Raw genomic sequence first — 20,506 nt, 5'->3', positions numbered from 1 at the left:
CACATATGCCATTCTTTTACCAAAAAGTGCTGTTACTAATTAACCTTATTAATGGAAAACTGTAAACTTTGCCAAAAGCACAGTTGTGTAGCCGTTTTATAGCCCTGCACAATTAGAAACACTCCATGGTTGTCACTCTCATTTATTAGAAAGGAAGGAGAAATACAGTCCAGAACTTAGTACGATGCAGATGTTTTCTATATGTACATGTAAAGTGTGTGTCTGGTGAAGTCTTTCAAGAGCCATTCATTCATTCATTGGATGGTTAATACCAAGATGCAGATTGCAACAAACTGTCCCATAAAAGAATATATTGTTCCATTCACAATACTCCACTTCAGCCCTACATCACAATATACACTACAGGATACAATTTTAATTCTGACCATGTCTTTAGGGGCCCATACACTGGTCGATTTCAGCCATCGATCAAATCGATGGCTGGCACTGGCAGCAGATCTATAGAATTGATCGGAAATTGATTCTTTTAAATCGCCCCGTCGATTGATTTGATCTGACAGGATGGAAGATCTAGGTCGATCTGCTGCTGGCAGCAGATCGATGATAGAGTTGCATTGGATCTAATGGTGCAATAATGCATTTAGACTGATTTTCAGTAAATTTCTAATAGATTTAATTCTGAAATCTATTTCTAGTGTGTGGCACACATCAGATAGATTCCTGTCAGATTCGACTAGACAGGCATCTGACAGAAATCAATCTGATGGTCAATTCTGCTGCAAACCTATAAGTGTATGGCCACCTTTTCAACCACTAATATGAGATGAAGTTACAGGTTTTAAATCTTATAGAAAACGTGAGAGATGTAAGGAATGGATAGCTTAAAAACAAAAACACAAAGTCAACAAGAGCCCAGATGGTACAGTATGTTCAAGCAGTGGAAGTAAGGGGGGGTAGTCATAAATCATGGTTGCTATGATAGGCAACCAATCAATTAGTCTTTGAGAGAATAAAGCAGGCCATACACTGGCTCGATTCGCGGCCGTTTCGACAGCAGATTCGATCCTGGGATCGAATCTGCTGCCAATCGTTCGCGGTAAACGCAGCCGCCGATCCGATTTCCTCCCGAAATCGGATCGTTCCGTCAATCGGTCCGTGCGGGAAATTACCTTCGATCGCCCGCGGGTAAAGTGCGCGTCGCTAGCGGCGGCCGATCCGATCAAGTATACATTACCTGAGGCTGGCTCCCGGGCGTCTTCTCCGCGCTGCACGGCACTGTTCCGGCTCCATCCATCCCGGGGCTTCCTATGTCACTGCAGTGACCAGGAAGTTCAAATAGAGGGCGCTCTATTTGAACTTCCTGGTCACGGAGTAACACAGGAAGCGCCGGGATGGAGCCGGAACAGAGCCGTGCAATGCGGAGAAGATGCCTGGGAGCCAGCATCAGGTAATGTATACGGGGAGGGGGGGGGGGGGGGGGACAGGCGGCAGGAGCAGCTCAGCAGATGGTGAATCGGTTTCAGGCTGAAATCGATTCACAATCTGTTTGCAGTAAAGGCAGCCATACGATCCCTCTCTGATCAGATTCGATCAGATAGGGATCTGTCAGCTGGTCGATCTAATGGCACATCGACCAGTGTATGGCCACCTTAACAGTCTCCACTCTGTACTTCAGTCGCTCTTTCAGGACTTGAATGGGACGCTAACCGATGGCCGCCCTCCGTTGGTGGGTGGGTGAACTCAATGGCTATCATTCATAAAGCATTCCCGCGTGCGGAAATGCTGAAAACAGCTGACTTTACCGAGCACTTAGCAAAATGTCTATTCGTAAAAGCTGTTTCCGCACGAAAAGTTACAATTCCTGAGCAGTGCGGGAAATTACCGCCTTGTGCAGTGATTATCTCAACACGTCATCATATGTCAATTCATAAAGATCAGAGCAAGCGGAATCAGCACGGAGAATACCGCTCCCTTGGCAGAGCCGATAAGCATGCGGCTAACAGCTAAGTGAATGGGGACAGACCTCCCAAGCAGCAGCAGTGAGAGCAGAACAAAAAACGGCATCCCAGAATACCCAGGCTGTGTTTTTTAACCCCTAGAGTACCTGTTTTCATATAAATTTCACATCAGAAAGCCTGCATGTGTAACTTTTTTTTTTAAGTTCTTCTAAGTTGTGGCAATTAAATAGATTATTTAGAAAGACTAATAGACAGATTCAGTGCAGATTCAGGGCAAGGAGAGGCAGTTTAAAAAAAATGCACAAGTAAAGGGATGCTGGGGCTGCCTCCTCTATTCTAACGCTGTCTCTGGAGGAGAAAATGTATCAATTCAGGCAGCTTGTTGTGTTTCCGCAAGCCTAGAGCCAGCCTAGTTTGGGAAAATACCGCACGGCTATCGCAACTGTAAACATTTTTATGGATTTGCACACAGAAGTCTAAAATACCGAATGCAGTATTTTCCCACACGGATTTCTTTTTACCGAACACACTTTTATGAATGATAGCCCTAGTAGGAAAGAATTAGCCTGAAGAGTCGAGACATATGAACTCACAAAATGCGTTGCCTTAGTGCAAACAAACTGATTTAAGGATTTTAAAGTACTTTTTTTTTATTTATTTTTTTTTTTTATTTGCCTGGTCTCTTCACTCAGTTTCTAAATCTCAGCAGACTCAAATTAGTAGTTGCAGGAATTGATACTCACATGTAGTTGAGCTCAGACTCTTGTCGCAGAAGAAGTTGCTTCTCATGGATGAGTTTGAACCAGTCCACCATAAGAGAATCCTCTGTCTCATCTGCATACAACCAACAACAGAGATGGATAAATCTAATGGTACATACAGCAAGCGCTTCAGCGGGCAGCTATTCTTGTTGGCCCATCAAGCATAATACAGATTTCATCTGTGATTGGAAATCCTCAACTTGACCTATAGGTGCATCTGCTTACAAACCCAGTGTCAAATACATACAAAGGGCCAGCCATCAGAGGGAAACTGAACTGCTTTGAGGAACCCCACATAAACATGGGAACATGCAAAGTCCATGTGGATAGTGTTCTGGACAAAATATGAACCTGTGACAGGAAACTGAAGTACAGTGCTCTTCTACTTAGTGTGGTGTGAAGATTGGACAAGGACAGGCACAGGGATGATACAGTGTGCAGGGGAACCATTTCCAATTATGGAGGGGAGCACTGTAGAAATAGTGGGAATATTTTAGGAGCACACTTGTAGATAAACTTAAAAGGAACCCGAAGTGAGAGATATATGGAGGCTGACACAGGCAATGTGCCTTGTTTAAAAGGAAATAAATATGTCAGCTTCCATATCCCTCATACCTCGGGTTTCCTTTAAAAAGGAACTCCAGTGAAAATAATTTAATATAAAAAGTTGCTTAATTTTTACAAAAATTATGTATACATGATTTAGTCAGAGTTTGCTCATTGTAAAATCTTTCCTCTCCTAGATTCACATTCTGACATGTATTACATGGTGACATTGTTACTGTGGGCAGATTATGTAGCTGTTCTGGCTTTAACAGACAGCTATAAACAGCCATTTCCTGTGTGTGTCATTGTTACATTGTGGCAGTTTGCCCAGAGTACCGTACGGTACCAGAGCCTCTTGTGGGAGGGGTTTCAGCACAAAATCAGTCATACAGCGCCCCCTGATGGTCTGTTTGTGAAAATCATTATATTTTTCATGTAAAAGTGGGTATCAGCTACTGATTGGGATAAAGTTCAATTCTTGGTCGGAGTTTCTCTTTAAGTCACATCATTCCCTAGTCTTATCTCAGATCCAGAGATTAAAAGTACATGGAGATGCCTTCAAGCTCACATACTACATGGGCTTGCCATGTACCAGATATGCTGTGCTCTGCCCAGCACTAAGAAGTTGTCAGGCACCAGATACACCAAAAAGCCCAGTGCCTCACCTCCATCACAGCTACGTAGCTGCTTCTCCAACTCCACTCCTCTGGGCTCCAAATCATCCAGCTCCCGTTCTATGATCTGCAGCTGTCGCTGGATCTCTTCCTCAGGGATGTACTCGGGACGAAGCTGTGGGAAAACACAGGACATAATTACCATGCTACTAAACATGTGTATCCTAGTTTCCTCTAGAAAAATGAAAACTTAATCTGACCAAATCCCAACAGCAATGCAGACAGTTGACTGACCCACCCATTATCTAGCGTCACAAGTGCGACTATCTGACTCACAAAGTAGGAAGTACAAATAAATGACTTTTCCCCCCAGTATTACAGTACTAATCGTGTGTATACAGTAGCGGCTGGTACTTTGTAGTTCACAGTAGGTAGGTGTCAGAAAAGGTGCCCAAACATTACTAGATTTGTGGCATCAGTATCCCAGATTCAATCAGATTTGATAAGAGAGGGCTCTATCTGATAATCGACCTGGTGGCCATTGAGTAATGTATGGCCATCTTAACTGTAAGACTTCAACTATGCTGACAGAAAATAATAGGTCTAAGGCCTCTTTCACAGTGGGACGTTAAAGTCGCACGTTGAAACAACATTTAACGCAGAATAACTCACTGCAATGAAAAATCAATGCCCCATTCACAGTGCACACGTTGCGTTGGTGACTAACGCTGCACGATAAGTGAAAGTACTGCATGCAGTGCGTTATACACGTTATTAGCTGCATTGGACTGTTTGCACATGCTCAGTAATGACTTAGAAACATACTTTTCATTGCCTGTATGCTCTACTGTATGCGACTGTAACGGGGCATTAAGTTGGGTTGCGACTTTTTTGGGGCATTGCGTTGTAATTTGCATTGCGACTTTAATGTTGATCAAAATCCTACTGTGAAAAAGGCCTTAAAGGACAAATGACCTGATATGCTCACACGGGCAGAATATAAGGAGGGATCTAGCACTGAAACAGTGGCATGTAGGTGGATTATCCAGAGGCTTCCCACTACCGAAGGGGAGTTGTCTAACTTCTGGTTGAAAATCTACCAATGTCATAGGGTGCCCTCCTCCTCCCCAATGAGACTGTTGATCACTTGCTAAAGCTGATACTGAGAGGTCCTCTCCCCTCCCCCAAATTAGACCAAGCTTACAGCGTGTTCACTGTTCAGTGTACCTCCCGTCCTGCCCCATTCACTCATCCAGAGGTCCAGTACTGCGCTCCACGGATCAGTGTGAGTAGCGGCCGTTCAGCAGAGATGCATTAACAGGCAACAGATCAGACCAGCCATTCACACTGAGCAGGACAGCAGAGAATAAGAATGCAGCTGGGCTTAGCAGGGCGGGGCTTGTCACTACAATGCAAATGGTCCCAGCCACAGCTTGCGAGTGGGACACCCCCCTCTTACTGCTGCACCCAAGGCCGGTGCCTCTCTTGCTGCTGCCTCAACCCAGACCTAACATATTAGAACTATACAGCAGACAATCTGTTAAAACGACCATTTTCCTTCAGATTAGATCTTTCAATGCACCTTTTTCTGAGCAAATTGAATAGAAAACTGTGCTGTTTGTGGCGCAAATCGGTGAAATAATTCTTTGATCGATTGGAAAAGGAAAAATTATCGATCCGAAAGTTGGACCTTACGATTGTTCAAATCGCATCAATAGATCGCAATTGATGAAAAAAATTGTGCTGTTAATGGGCACCTTTAGATGCACACAAGGTCACATGATCGCTACTTGGAATGAGAAACTGTACTTGGACACCATTATATCTCCTAAATATGCACCATCGACCTAATGGAAGGGTACTAATACTGTAAACACGGTCTAGAATACAAACCTTATTAGGCGACACCGTATTGTTGTTTTCCACTGCACCAGGAATGGATGGTTTCACTGCAAAAGAAAAAGCAGGAGTTTAACCAGTAACTTTGCTGTGAATGCTTTCAAATCAGTATCATTATCCCCCCAAGATGAAACGCGTAGTCTCCCATGGGAAAAGTCATGTTCAGCATACAATAATAGGGACAATGGTGAAGAATGTCAAGCAATAGGATCTCAGTGTGAAGAAGCATAAATTCCAGGAAAGTGGCCAATCTTAATGGAGAATCAGAATCCAGCTACATTTTCCCGCTTTATGTTGATTTGATAAGATGCAGATTTAGTTTCCTTTTGGCTCAAGAGGAAATGAACTGTTTATTGTTGTATCACAGAGAGTGGCCATGTTTCCTGGGCACATCACTCAAAATGCATATATATTTAGCCTTCCACTGATAGTTTTCAACAATCCCACAATAGAAAGGCACTGCGCTAAAGGAAGAAAAATATACAGAGGCACAATGAAGAATGATGACAGTGTGAAGCCCTAGAGCTTATGCTACTGAAAGGAAGGAGGCAGAGGTGCTCTGTCTGCTCAGCCATGTAGCAAACAATTAAAGAGGACCTGTAGTGAATACAGTATAATTCCTTTATAGTAAACGCCAGAGGAACACAATTAGTTAACTATATCAGAAGTTTACTATATCAGAAGTTTAAATATACAATGTATGACCAATTCTGATATAGTATACAGATGTATTTGTTGGGACCTGAGTACTGAGTTTGCTACATCCAGAGATTTACTGTGTAGTGAATACAATTTTTGCTATATTCATTTACAAGTCAGTGTTTGCCCACTGTAAAATTTTTCCTTAACTCGATTTACATTCTGAAATGTTTCACAGGTGGTATCTTTAGTACTGCCATGTGCAGCTCTGCAGAATGTTTGTGTACTGAGAGTTCCAAAGCCAGTGAAAATAATACCTGGTCTCCCATAATGCTCTGGGAGGAGAATTCGGCATACCTTAACAGCCTAGGCTAAGCAAGGGGGAGTTTCTGATGCTGAAACCAGCAGACTTACAGTAAAAGTGGGTATACTGCATTCAACGATATGTCATTACAGTACATCTATTTAAAACTGACTGAGGCTTAGACGCCGAAAGTCAATTAAAGGCGCGATACATACTTTAGACTTCTGAGCAATGATCAATGACATGCTAATAATTCAGCCTGACAAAAAGAGTGATGACCAGCACCGCCTATATCTTAAAAATGCAAGTTTTATTCACTTAAAGCATCTGTGAATAAACATAGCTCTAAACATCCGACAGCTTCAAGGTTGTAATTATAGCTCCAGTACTGTAAGCTCTTAAATGCATGCAGAGAATCAAGGACCTCAAAAGGCAGTAGGAAAAAATCCCCATTGCAGCCAGGCCTGCCCACACAACGGACGCCGTTTCGAAGGGATGTACCGTTCTTTGTCAAGTGAATAGCATATATTGAGGTTTCTTTGACTGTAATTCAATATATGTAGTTTAGTGTATAAAATTCCCATGTGGGTTATTATATGTGGGACAGACCACTCAAAGGGTGAAGGACAGGATGCTTTTAAGTGAATAAAAACCTGCATTTTTAAGATATAGCCGGTGCTGGTCATCACTTTTTTTGTTGGACTATACCAAGTCAGTGCTGGCCACACGGACTAGACCAAGCACGGCTTACAAAGCGGGACAGGTGTGCTGTCTGAGAAGAAAAATAATAATTTAGCCTGCACATGGGGTGTGCTGCTCAGACATCTACTTCCAGTTGCAGCAATAAGAAGATAGGGGTGGAGCCTAAGAGGACAACAGATTCATGGATGGATCCATAGGCTATCAGTCACTTCAGTCTGCATCTATGTGCCATCCAACTGCTTTTAAATGATATTGAATAAGATCAATACAATTTAAAGGCATACATTTTATAACTGGTGTATAGCTGTATTTCAAGGTAATTTATAAATAAAATGTAGCTGAACTAGAGCTATAAATACCTTTATTAATGATACTATTCTATATATGCTGGGTTACTTGCTTTCTGGCAGCTGGGTTACTTGCTTTCTGACATTTGTGCTTAAAGAGACTCCGTAACAAAAATTGCATCCTGTTTTTTATCATCCTACAAGTTCCAAAAGCTATTCTAATGTGTTCTGGCTTACTGCAGCACTTTGTACTATCACAGTCTCTGTAATAAATCAACTTATCTATCTCTTGTCAGACTTGTCAGGCCTGTGTCTGGAAGGCTGCCAAGTTCTTCAGTGTTGTGGTTCTGTGATGCATCTCCCCCCTCCAGGCCCCTCTCTGCACACTGCTGTGTGTTATTTAGATTAGGGCAGCTTCTCTCTTCTCTCTTAGCTTTTACAAGCTGGATAAATGCTCCTCTGAGCTGGCTGGGCTTTCACATACTGAGGAATTACATACAGGCAGAGCTGTCTGCACTCTGCAGGAAGAAACAGCCTGACACTTCAGTGGAAGATAGTTGCAGGGGGAAAGAAACACACAAATGATCTCTTGAGATTCAAAAGGAAGGCTGTATACAGCCTGCTTGTGTATGGATGTATTTTCTATGTGTGGACATACTGTACATCAACCTACTTCCTGTTTTGGTGGCCATTTTGTTTGTTTACAAACAAACTTTTAAAAACTGTTTTTAACCACTTTTAATGCGGCGAGGAGCAGCGAAATTGTGACAGAGGGTAATAGGAGATGTCCCCTAACGCACTGGTATGTTTACTTTTGTGCGATTTTAACAATACAGATTCTCTTTAAAGCCTATCTACAATGAAAAAAATAAAAATTATTTTCCCCTCCCACTTGCTACCTCTCACGGATTTAAAACGGGTCCCACCTTCACCCCAAAAGCCCCTATACTCACTGGGACCCTCAAACGTTCCAGCAATGATGTTGTGAAGAGGTTACTGTTTCGGTCGTTGATAATTTCTGGAGGTAGGTCCTGTATTCCATGTTATGAAGTGTTCAGTTCTGCATAGGCTAGTAACGTGTTCTAATCCTGTCTGGCAGGCTCAGAACGCCATGTCGCCAGAGGGTTCGGGTGCCGATCCCAGAGGGGCGACAATTTACTACCTATAGTTCTTTATCAGTAAAAAAGTTACTCTACACTGCAGAGAAACTGCCAGAGTCCTGAATTCTAAACCTTTACAGAGGAAAAAAAGAGCACAGGCTAGTTCTACATAGGATTGGGACTGTGCATCCACATGTTTATCTCATGTCACATGTGACTTCTAGTATCCATTAAGTTCAAGCAACATGGTGCTTAAATTTCACGTTTAGAGGTACCTCATATTGGCTGGCTGTTACGACATGACCTAAAATCCAACTGATTCGGTCAATGAAAGCAAGGATGGCTTGGAACTCTACAAGTCACGACATGCCTCAGAATTACTGAAAAGAAACATATTGTCTAGTGTGATGAATAAGCACATTCACTATGGAGCTGGGGCTCTGCATTTTAGGAAGGAACTTGTTTGTCATGAAGACCAGTCAGGCCTTACTAAGGAATTGTGAAACAGCGAGACATACACTTTGAGCCCAGAGGCATTCGCCACCTGTCTGTGCGAGACTTGGATGCCTGGACAGCTGACGCTGGAGGCTATTGTGATTAAAAAGGTAATTGGTGTAGAAAATTTAAACAAACTAGATTCTTCAATAAAAACAGTAATGCAATGTAGTGCATTCTCTCCAGGGGAGAATAGTACTGCGCAGGAGCCATACTATTCTCCGGAGAGAGCGCACTACGCTTGCGCAGATTGGCCACGGCTGGCCAAAGTTACGGGACCCGGTACAGAAGACGTAGAAGACTAAAGATGGTGGCGTGGGAGCGATTTGTGCACATGGGGCTGGAGGAAGCCCCAGGTATGTATAAATCTTTTAATATCATTTCTCTCTGGTTTTCTTTATTTAACTTAAAGGGAATTCAAATTAATTATAAATTGGACATAAATATAGGTAAGTTCTGTACTGCAGAAGTTTTTCTGCAATTTGTTTTTGCTAAAAAAATATCTTTCCATTTCAATTTATAGCCTGCTAAGGACAATCTGTGCAAAGTTAGAGGTAAACACTCTTCCCAACTGAATTTACGGGTCAACCTAATTATGTTTTTGTCACCGGGGAGGGATTAACAGTCTGCCCAATAATATGTTTGGGAGGACACTACCTTATTGTATTATTTAAGGACACAATCTGCCAGACTATTAATACTATTTTTTTTTGGGGGGGGGGGGGGGGGGGGGGAGAGAATCTGCCCAATTATACTGTTGATATAGGAGCACTCTCTAATTGCATTATTTGGGGGGTATGATCTGCTCGATTACGTTGTTTATGGGATACTCCCCTGGAAAATGAGCATTTCCTTTCTTATTCTGCTATTTCAGTGTCAAGGCTTCAGTTGCACTTTAACAACTGAAACTGTGGCAAAAGTGGAGGCGATGCCTGCAGAAACCTTGCCAGTTTTCCTTGCACCTGTGCTGATAAATCACTTCCTGTGTATGGATGGGCTTTGGAATTAAACTTGTGCCCCACAACCATACAAACCAACCTACTGTTATGACTGCAGATAATTCTGCTTTCCTTTCTCCTTGACAGTTTCTCTTTATATAAGGAAGTCAGACAAATAATGATTTGACTCCGAATTTAGCTCTAAGGTGAAAATAGAACAGACACACCTGACGAATTCACCGCCCGTGTCATTAGTGTGACTCACAGAGGAGCGGTAGGGGTTGTGTAACATGTCACATCGCTGAGGTCATGTGCTCAGCTGCCATTGTTTATATCTCCCAGCTTCCTGTGTGCACTATGGGAGACTATACATGGGACGGAGGGATAACAAAGTACTGTAAAGCAAACAGCAGTGTAATTATCGCTGCTGGGAACTGCACCGTGTTTTAGGAAATCAAATGCAGCAATTTACAGCAATTCGATAAATATGATTGGATCCCCCCCCCCCAAAAAAAAAATCTAAAGTTTTATCATTGGCAACTGGTCGTTTCTGAGCCAGATCAGTATTTGGATGTGAGAGCTCCATTCACCTGAATCCAGCAATAAAAACATTCACTTCCAAAACCACTTCAGTGCTGACAACAGGTGGTGAGTGACACAGCAGTCAGAGTGATTTCAATCCCATGTTCAGTGCTTCAGGCATGTGCTGATCTTAACACTGGAAATGCATAGTCATGTGACTACCGTATTTTTCGGACTATAAGATGCGCTTTTCTCCCCCCAAAGTAAAAATACACAGAATGCCCGACTTATGAACACCCGCTGATACAAACCGCTGACCTGCCGCAATGTCGGCGGCTCCCTGTACTGTCCCCAGTGTCCTCCTCCGCTCCCCCTGTAGAATGTAATTAGCAGCAGCAGACGCGTCCATCACTCACCTGACACGAGCGTGGCCAGCTGCTTTTCCTCTGCTGACTCGCTCTTCCCCCTAGTGCAGGTCGCGTGGGAAAGGAGAAGCAGCTGATCGCGTACCCTCGGGTCTGGTGAGTGATACTCAAGGCTGCTGCTGCCAGGGGCAAACCCAGGATTTTCAAGAGGGGATTCCTGAAAGGTATCCCGCAACCACACACAATACAATATAATAATATGGTAGGACAGCATGCCGGGTCCACATCATGAAATTTCCTGTCTGACTGACAGGATCTGACAGTTATTTCCTAAATGTCCAATATGCTCCTGTTTGACAATGGGATCGATCAAGAGCAGTTTGGATATAGAGAATAAGGACTGCCGACATTGCTAATAAAGGGGAAAGTGAAGCATTCACACATTCACACATCTTCCATTAGAAGATACCAAGAAGCCCCTAATTCTCAAAAGAATCATGCTAACAGGCCGCACACCACAACCCACGCACCAAGACTTTGCCTAAACTGCACTGCCTACAGTAAGCCACCGCCCACAACTGCACTGTCCACACTAGGGCACCGCCCACAAGTGCATCCTTAAGCATGCTCAAACACACCGGCAGTGCGCGCGCACACCACAACCGCCTTCCACACTAATCCGCCGTCCACAGGTGTGCCCGTGCATATTTACAACCTTTGGTTAGTATATAGGATGCTGAAAGAGGTCTGGTGCTGCTTCAGAAGGGCTATCCATTATTGGCCATGACTTACATATTTATAACAACATAGATCCTAAGCAAAAACTTTTACAGAAGGCATCTCAGCCAACAGTTTTTACTTACCAGAGAGGTGATCTTTATTCTCGTCTGTACTGTTTGAGTCCAGTGTTGACCAGTGAGAACGCCACCTGGGTGCATCTTGTTCAAGGTTCATAGCGCTGTCTTGCCACTTTTGTTCGGGTTTGGGCCAATCATGGATCAAGTCTATTTTGGCAGGTAAAAGTTTTTTTCTTGAGGTTGTTGAATTGGCAGGCTCTGGTCACACAAAACAAAGAGATGTAGTATAAGATTGTGATACAAGGTTATTTGTGTTTAGCTTGCGATTTGCTTTTGTGAAGCAGGTTTTTAAAACATCTCAGGATTGATATGTGAATGTTGAATTGTTTTTTATGGTGAAGCGTTAGCCTATGGGTACTAATACAGCGTCCAGTCTCTGCATGTCCTCGTCACAGGTGCTGCTGTTAGAATATATGGAATGCTATGGGGCCTCTTCATAAAGAATGATCGGCACACATAAAGGAACTCTGCAGATCGCCAGTTATATAAAAAAAGGGTGATGACTGCCACATTTCTTAAAGTAAACCTGAAATGAGAGGGATATGGAGGTTTCCATATTTATTTTCTTTGGAACAATACCAGTTGCCTGGCAGTCCTGCTGGTCCTCTGACTTTAATACTTTTAGCCGTAGCCCCTGAACAAGCATGCAGATAAGGTGCTCTGACTAAAGTCTGACTTTATTATCAGCATGCTTGTTTCAGGTGTGTGATTCAGACTATACTGCAGCCAAATTGATCAGGCAAGACCGCCAGGCAACTAGTACTGTTTGAAAGCTCTCCCTTCAAGTTACCTTTAAAGTGAACAGAGCAGCGTATTCAGCCCCTAGGGCATCTCAAGTCTCGACATTTAAAAAGCATGCTAACAATGTGGCTCATTACAAAAAAAACAAAAAACATTTATGTTTGTTATAGCTTTTTATTGCCCTACTTATGCGGCCTGCAGTCCACAGAAAGAGCAGGCAGATAAGGACTGCTGTAATTAGTAGACGCAATGATAAGCATACAAAAGCTTTCATCGGTTGGGGGGATAGGACACTGTACTTCAAACAGTTTAGAGAAGTCACCCTTGAATACATTTACACCTTCCCTTGGATAAACAGGGGCAGAGGGGAGAAGGGGGGGGAGGGGGAAGCAGCTCCTACAGCATTTAAAAACCAATAAAAACAGCAGAAAAAAAAGGGCTGACCAGCACATTGTAGATTGAAAGTGCTGTTCCACTGCTGCAAAGCACGGGTGTGCTTTTTTAAAATTTTGTTTGGGTGGTGTGTTCAACACTTGTAGGGAGTGGGGAAATTGGTTAATGTCGATTCGAGTGCCGGGGGGTTGTCGCCACACAGCCAAACGTTAATGGTGGCTATACGCCGATAGCCAGCATAATTTAGGACCTGGCAGTCAGCTACGGGGCATAACCAGAGTGCCAGCTCTCCGCTTCATAAAAGCTGAATGATGAAACTCCTGTAGCACCGGCACCAATGGCCGGTGCTACTGCATAGCTGAGGGCAAGCAATCCAAATGAATCACATTGTACCAGCTAACGACCTCATCAAGTCATAGCTTTTCCTAGTCACTGTACTGCAGCAGACTGACCGTTGGAAAGGGGGATACAAGCAGAGGAATGCAATAGCGTGCTCCGCTCAGTGAAACATCTTCAGTAAATTAACAGCAGCAATTGCTTTCAAAGCAAAACGCACAGAGTGACAGACGAGAATAACCACCCTCATGCACACGCATGCTAACATATGCAAAATGTTTTGTCTTATATACACATCAAAAGAAGTGGAGGGGGGGGGGGGATTTTTTAACAAATAAAAAAAATTGGAAGGTCAGAACATGTTGTGAAGGAGACACAGGAACATGCTGGCACACGCAGGGAAGTCTGTCTTTTGAATGATGTCCAACAGAACATTCCATTAGAGCTGCATTGCTAGGAGGAGACGGGCACCCTGTTAGGAGTACACAAGGTGTGGGATGGCGTGTGAGTAATTTCTATCGCAGCATCCGAACATCAAAGTAAGTTACAAAACAAGATGGAGCCTTAAACTGAAGTGTCACCTGTGTAACAGTGCTGGCACCTCGAGCTGCTTTGTTATGGCGTACAGACGCCGACTCTGATAAGATCGCGAAAGAGTGTCAACACTAACGATCCAAAGACTGTAAGCTTAACCCTTTCCTAACCCCGACACAATCCTCATCTCTCTAAAACTTACTCTTCATCCGTTAAAAGTCAGCAGGTTACAGTACCATATCAAGCAGAAGCAGTCGTTGACCCCCACTGCTTTGTACCTCTCTCCTGCTCGATGTGGTACTGTAACCTGCTGACTTTTAACGGATGAAGAATAAAGAGTAGGTTTTAGAGCTGAATGTGCGCCTTCGCTTTTCCTTGTTCTATATGCAAATTGTTCTATTGAAAGCAGCACTTCGCTATGACAAGGTGAACACCTCCAGTGCACCAGTATTCCTTTTCTACTTGTGACAATCCTCACCTCTTTACATATGGCCGACAAGATTCCCTAGGGGCTTTCCACTAGGAAAGGTCAATGAGATGTAAATAATTATTGAGTTGATGCAGCATTATACAAATTTTGTATGCAAATGTATGCATCTTAAAAGTGAATCAATCAAATCCTGCTGAGGTAAAATTTGATGGGTCCATTTTCAAGCTGATTAAAATTTTCATAATCCTGCATCAACTCGAAAAAAAATGTGGTGTCACAAGGGAAGGAAGCAATAGCAGTAAAATCATCCCCCAAAGTGTTGCCTCTTTCCATACCCTACCAAAGACCTTGTCATTTATGCAGTTTCTGTTTACCACTTCCTGTTTGCACAGGAAGTGACAGAACTTTAGGAAACTTCCTTCTCTCCCAGCGAGGCACTGACCACATGAAAAGTATAAATTGGGTTTTAAGTGTTTTTTATGCTATCTGACCCTAAATTAATAATTTTGGGTTTTGGTTTTAGACAATAAAACCTGCCTAATAACCTTATTAACTTGTTACAATAACCTTTCTTCTAGCTGTTCATAACCCTCACATTCACCTCAAATATTTCCTGAAATGCTGCACATAGTTCACTAGTATTAATAAATTCCAGGGTGTGTGTTAAGTTCACTGGACTGGAAAACTTAAATTACTTTTCAGGGGATAAATGTAATTTTTGTCTTGCACAGGTAACCTATGTACAAGATATGAGCCTCGTCTTTGTTTGCATTTTGATAGATGTTGCAAGAAGAATGCTGCTCCCTTTCTCGGCATTGCAGTGGTATAATAATGCGTGGGAATGGGAACTCCCAATAGGGATATTTTTGTCACTGCCCCAGAAAGCTAGTGAAAGAATCATCAGCAAAGTATATGAAAGCACCTATAACGCTTTTTGTACTGTTTCCACCTGTGGGTGCATAGATTTTTAAAACAAAGGTGTACTTGGCATAGGTTTCAGCTTCATTCCTGACACCTAACTCCAACCCTCCTTGTCAATACTTAACCTTAACACTTACTAGTAGGATTAAACAACTCATCCCTGTGCTCCTAACCCTCCTCACTGACACCTACCCCTAACCTTCCAATCTTGGTCAACAAAACTAACCTTCCTCTACCCTCCTGTCCAACACCTAATCCTTAGGCTAGGTTCCTACTTGAGTTGTGCTCCAACTGCCAGTGAAAGGGATAGTCTAGTGTCTGCTCCGATGGTCCATTTGTCATCTGGTCAGAGCATGGGGCAAATGATTTACCACCATAGGCTACATTGGGAATGCAAAATCTCAGACTGTTCAAAAGTGTACGGTGTTCCATTTTGCTCCACAATCTGATTTTTTTTTTTTTCAGTTTAGCAGGATAGTGGCAACAGAACAGTTTTCTGCTACAGTGGGAACAGAGTCTAAACTTCCTCTCATTAGCACCTAATTCTAAGCTTCCAATACTTAACACAATTAACTCAACCCTACCTCTTCGTTACCCCTTGAACAATTAGTATAGATATGTAGCCATACTATCAACGTATAACATATCCTTTCAGCTCTGTGGTACTGCGGCTTGGATGAAAGGACATTCAGGCTATGTGAGGGCACAGTAGACAAAATGGCTATCAGCATTCATTGTACACTCTATAAGTTGGTAAGTCACACCCATGCAGGAGCAAAGTACAGAGGTATTGCACACGTCACTGCATATAAACACCACAAAGACAAATACCACAGGTTTCATTTCTATGCAACCAGCTCACCACAACTGCTTCTGTGAGTTGGCCGCAGACCAGTATTAGTGAGTTTCTACAATGACAGATACAAATACTTTGGACATAAAAAGGCACAAAGCAACAAAGCATATGACAGAATCTGAAGAATAAGATGACATGTGGACTGCAAGGTACAAAACATGCAAAAACACAACACAAACACACAAAAAGAATCAATGGAAACTCAGATGATTCATTCCATAATCCAAAAACATTTACAGAAAAATCTTTAAAGGGACTCCGAGCAGTGCAGAAACTATGCAAAGATGCATTTCATTTTAAAGCTCTCTTTCTCCTCTTTTCAATGATATATAAACCGACGCCCTACGCCTTTTAGTTTGCCATTTTTGCGATCGAAATTGCCACGGCCACGATCACGAAAATAGAGAAAACTAAAAGGTGTAGGGTGGTGGTTTATGTGTCGTCAGAAAGAGGAGAAAGAGCTTTAAATGATATCCATCTTTTCCATAGTTACATTGTATTACACAGGGTGACTTTTTCCTAAAGTCAGCAGCTCCATTCTGCTGAATGGAGCTGCTGACTTTGAGAATAACTAAAAGGCGTAGGTCGGCGGTTTATATATCATTGGAAAGAGGAGAAAGAGAGCTTTAAAATGATATGCATCTTTCCATAGTTTCTGCACTGCTCGGAGTCCCTTTAAAGTATACCTGTAAAGAGGAAAAAGAGACCCTGAGGGGTGCTTACCTCCAGAGGGGGAAGCCTCTGGATCCTAATGAGGCTTCCCCTGTCCTCTTCAGCCTCTGGGATCCAGCGCTGGCAGACCCCCAAAAAAAAAATCTGCCAACAAGTTTGTTGGTTGGTGCGGAGCAGTAGGGGCTGAAGCATGCAATAATATTTACAAGGACTGCAGAAACGCTAGCGAATTAAATGTTTTATGGCAGTCACATGCACATACCGTCAGTAAGAACTCCTAAATCCTAGAAAAATTAACTCTTTTACAAAAAGTGGCTCAGAGGCTGCATGGGACTACCAGTTCCATGGCTGCTGATTTATTTATTAAATTAGTACACCCACTATGTTCTGATATGATCCAGATGAGGGTTGCAAACTTTCTCCAGCTAATAGACAATTTAAAAAAAAACAGCCTAGGTTTGCTAATAAATTCTGATTTCTATCCTTGACAAACCAACCAGTTTGTAAATAAAGTTATAAATTCTCATTTTCGCCACCTCAAAATCAGTGTGATGGTTCCCATACACGGTACACAGTTAAAATGTTCGATTTTCCAGTTCATTCGACCGAATAATCAAATAAAGTAGAGAACGAAAAAAAAAATTTTCGATTGAGAAAAAAAAAAAAAAATGAATGATTTTTCAGTTTTTTCAATAAAAATCTGATTGGACATGTTGGAAAAATCTGGGTGATTGTGAATTTGTATAGTGTATGGTAGGTTGTAAAATTAAGTATTAGATAAACCAACTTTTTCTTCATATTCAATCATTTTCCTCGGAATCGACCAAACGGAATAATTCATTGAATTTCTCTCGAAAAAAAAAATGGAAAAATTGCACAGTGTATGGGCACCATTAGAGTGCCATTTCCACAATAGAGTGCAGCTACGACACTGGCAAAACAGTTCCAGGACTACACTCCCTGCTCAGCTATGCAAAGGGGCCACAATCCAGGGGGAAGCCTGTTCCTTTCTCTAATACAGATGAAAGCCACACTTGAAAGGTGAAGTAATTATTTTAGCCCGGAGTTCGGCAGTAATATCAGCACAGGAGAATCAGCCTGCCAGCATGTTTTCAGAGATGAAAAGATGTCTCTCCCACAGGAAGCCCACAACAAAAGCTGAAGACATTAGAGATAAAGCCTTCACAGAGACCAAATACTGACTGGAAAATAATGTGGGCTTCACAGCACAGTAGCGCTGGCTGCTGCCACTGTCACTAGCCGTACAAGGAAAGAGCTCAGAATGAAATCTGGATACTGACACTTTCTGGGGGATTTCTGAGGTAGGATAGAAGCCAAACAGCAAATGAAAAGGAAGCCAAAAACGTATGGTGGATCAATGTGACAGATTTACAGAACTACACTTAATAAACCAATGGTCCCTTATACCGGAATTTTGGGCAGAAATGTCTCAAAGCAAACTTGTGACAAAGAACAAAAGGATTATTCCAGTCCTCTTGAGCCGATCAGCTGTGCTGCTGTGAAGTGCGCAATCCAGCTGGGTTTGCGGGACACAGCGCATGTGCAGTTTGTTCCAGGCCATGCACCTCCTCCATTGCACTCCCGTGGACGGTCTTACAAATATGATCACGCATGTGCAATAGTCGGCAACTGAGCAGAGCCATGGACTTCACCAGAGCTCACAGAGGCACAATAGAGGAGACCTGAAAGGCTTCAAAGGCACTGAAAGACTACAGGGTCCTGGAAGAAGCTCCAGGTAAGTAAAAATCCTTATGTACCCTTCATTTCAGGTACACTTTACTGCTATAAAAACCATCTGCAGCAATCATATTTCAAGAATCAGATGGTTCACCCCCTGTAATCATTATCCGTTTTCCAAATGAAAGCAGTGCAGGCTGAGCCCATGGTTCTCATTCTTACCCCCTCCCAATACTTCTTGGCCCCAGGCATTGTGCTTCCTTTCTGCTTCATAGCAAAACAATGACTGCCTAGTGACAAATCTGTACAACACTTGGCTGCAGAATATCAATTTGCCACAAATTCCCTTGAATGCGATCACTTCTGGATTGCTGCAGGTAGTTCAGCTGTGGAAGCACCCGCAAAGGGTTTCACAGCTGCAGCGCTTTTTGGATCACTGCTAGTGGGTTCCAGGCCTTACTGTCCATGAACTACCACCCACCACAAACAGTGTCAATCCCAGGAATTGTCTGCTCAGCATTACCATCTGCATCCCCACTACGTCTATATTACCTGTTGGTTTGGATACCGGTGTGGCGGGGGTTGTTACTACCACGGTTGGTTTACTCTCTTTGTCAGCAGGATTTGGGGTGACAGTTATGGTGACAGTAGTAATGGTCGTCTGCTTCTTCTGTGTGCTCTCCTTTTCCTTTGTAGGAGATTTAACTTCAAGCACGGGCCTGTGGGGAATACAACATTATCAAACATTGGCATTATTCTAAGGCAAGTTCTATCTGCCTGCCTCTACATGACCCCAATCCAACCCAGCTACTGCCTCGCAGCTGCTTTGAACAAAGCCATTTTTCTCCTGTCCATAAAAACTCACATCCTACTACCGCAAATTAGGCAAGGTTCACACTTGCTAAATTTTGTATGCATGTTTCTGTATCATGAAAAGTGAACTGCCACACACCGTTAATGAATGGTTGGTTTATGGTAGTTCACGTTATGTCCTGTGGACATATTTTTGCATAAGAACGTACCCAGGTTGGCAGGAGGAACCCCAAAAAACAATGCTAGGATGATTGTTTAAATGTTCAATCTTACCTCGAGTGAGGAGAGGGGTATTAATAAAACCAGGGCTTTGGAGTCGGAGTCAAAGCAATTTTTGGGTACCTGGAGTCAGAGTCAGTATTTTCATAAACTGAGCAGTCGGATGATTTGTGTACCCACTAAATAGCCCTGCAATGGCTGTGAATTCTGAGAGTATGAGCAATTTTGGGTACCTGGAGTCAGAGGTTTCATAAACTGAGGAGTTGAAGTCGGATGACTTTTGTACAGACTCCAAAGACAAGAAATAAAACCACAATTTTATTGGACACCTAAAAGAACGATGCATTTTGTGGGTCTTACCCACTTCTTCGGGTCATGGTCAGTGTCTTCACGTGGAGCACCTCAGACTTTAAGTGCCTACATAACCACACTGTGACCTTGACCTGAAGAAGCAAACAGGCACTCCAAGTCCGAGGAGGCTGATCTTTTAAAACTGATAGGTTACACAATCGTTGTCAAAATGTTATTTTTTGAGGAACCTCCTCCCACCCATTCCAGTTTTTTTCCCAGACAGGAGTTCCTCCCCTGTGACAGGTCCCATTATTTTTTATTGGAGAGCGATCACCTGCATTATTGAGAAGATTCTATGACAGATCCGTGTGGAGACAACCCAATTTTATAAGTTGCAATTTATATTTTCTGGAGATTATCGGAAATAAAGGTCTCCCAGAAGCCAACCACATGGCCCATACTACCACAGTCAGTGCAAGACAAGAAACAGAACATTTATGCTGAGAATACACAGTTCATTTCTGCCGTGCGTTTCTCCTCTCGATCGTTTTTGCCGCTCGATTCTGCAGTCAATTCTCTTATCTTTTTTCTTATCTTTTTCCATTCACTTCTATCAGAAATCGAGCGGTGAAAGAATCGAAGGGAGATTGGACA

At 42.8% G+C, this 20,506-nt stretch overlaps 1 protein-coding gene across 1 annotated transcript in view; it reads right to left on the bottom strand.

Moving 5' to 3' along the window:
- The window catches only part of MICALL2 (MICAL like 2), a 109,424-nt gene that overhangs the window by 17,646 nt on the left and 71,272 nt on the right, over positions 1 to 20,506 (bottom strand). The window contains exons 10-14 of the mRNA XM_068244506.1: positions 19,082 to 19,248; positions 11,955 to 12,146; positions 5,734 to 5,789; positions 3,892 to 4,015; positions 2,663 to 2,753 (exon numbers count right to left, since the gene is read on the bottom strand). Coding sequence (XP_068100607.1) covers positions 2,663 to 2,753; positions 3,892 to 4,015; positions 5,734 to 5,789; positions 11,955 to 12,146; positions 19,082 to 19,248 — 630 coding nt within the window. The remainder of the gene's footprint in view (positions 1 to 2,662; positions 2,754 to 3,891; positions 4,016 to 5,733; positions 5,790 to 11,954; positions 12,147 to 19,081; positions 19,249 to 20,506) is intronic.

The sequence above is a fragment of the Hyperolius riggenbachi genome, chromosome 7 (genome assembly GCF_040937935.1).
Source record: "Hyperolius riggenbachi isolate aHypRig1 chromosome 7, aHypRig1.pri, whole genome shotgun sequence".
NCBI lineage: Eukaryota > Metazoa > Chordata > Amphibia > Anura > Hyperoliidae > Hyperolius > Hyperolius riggenbachi.
This window is presented reverse-complemented; position numbering and strand designations above follow the sequence as displayed.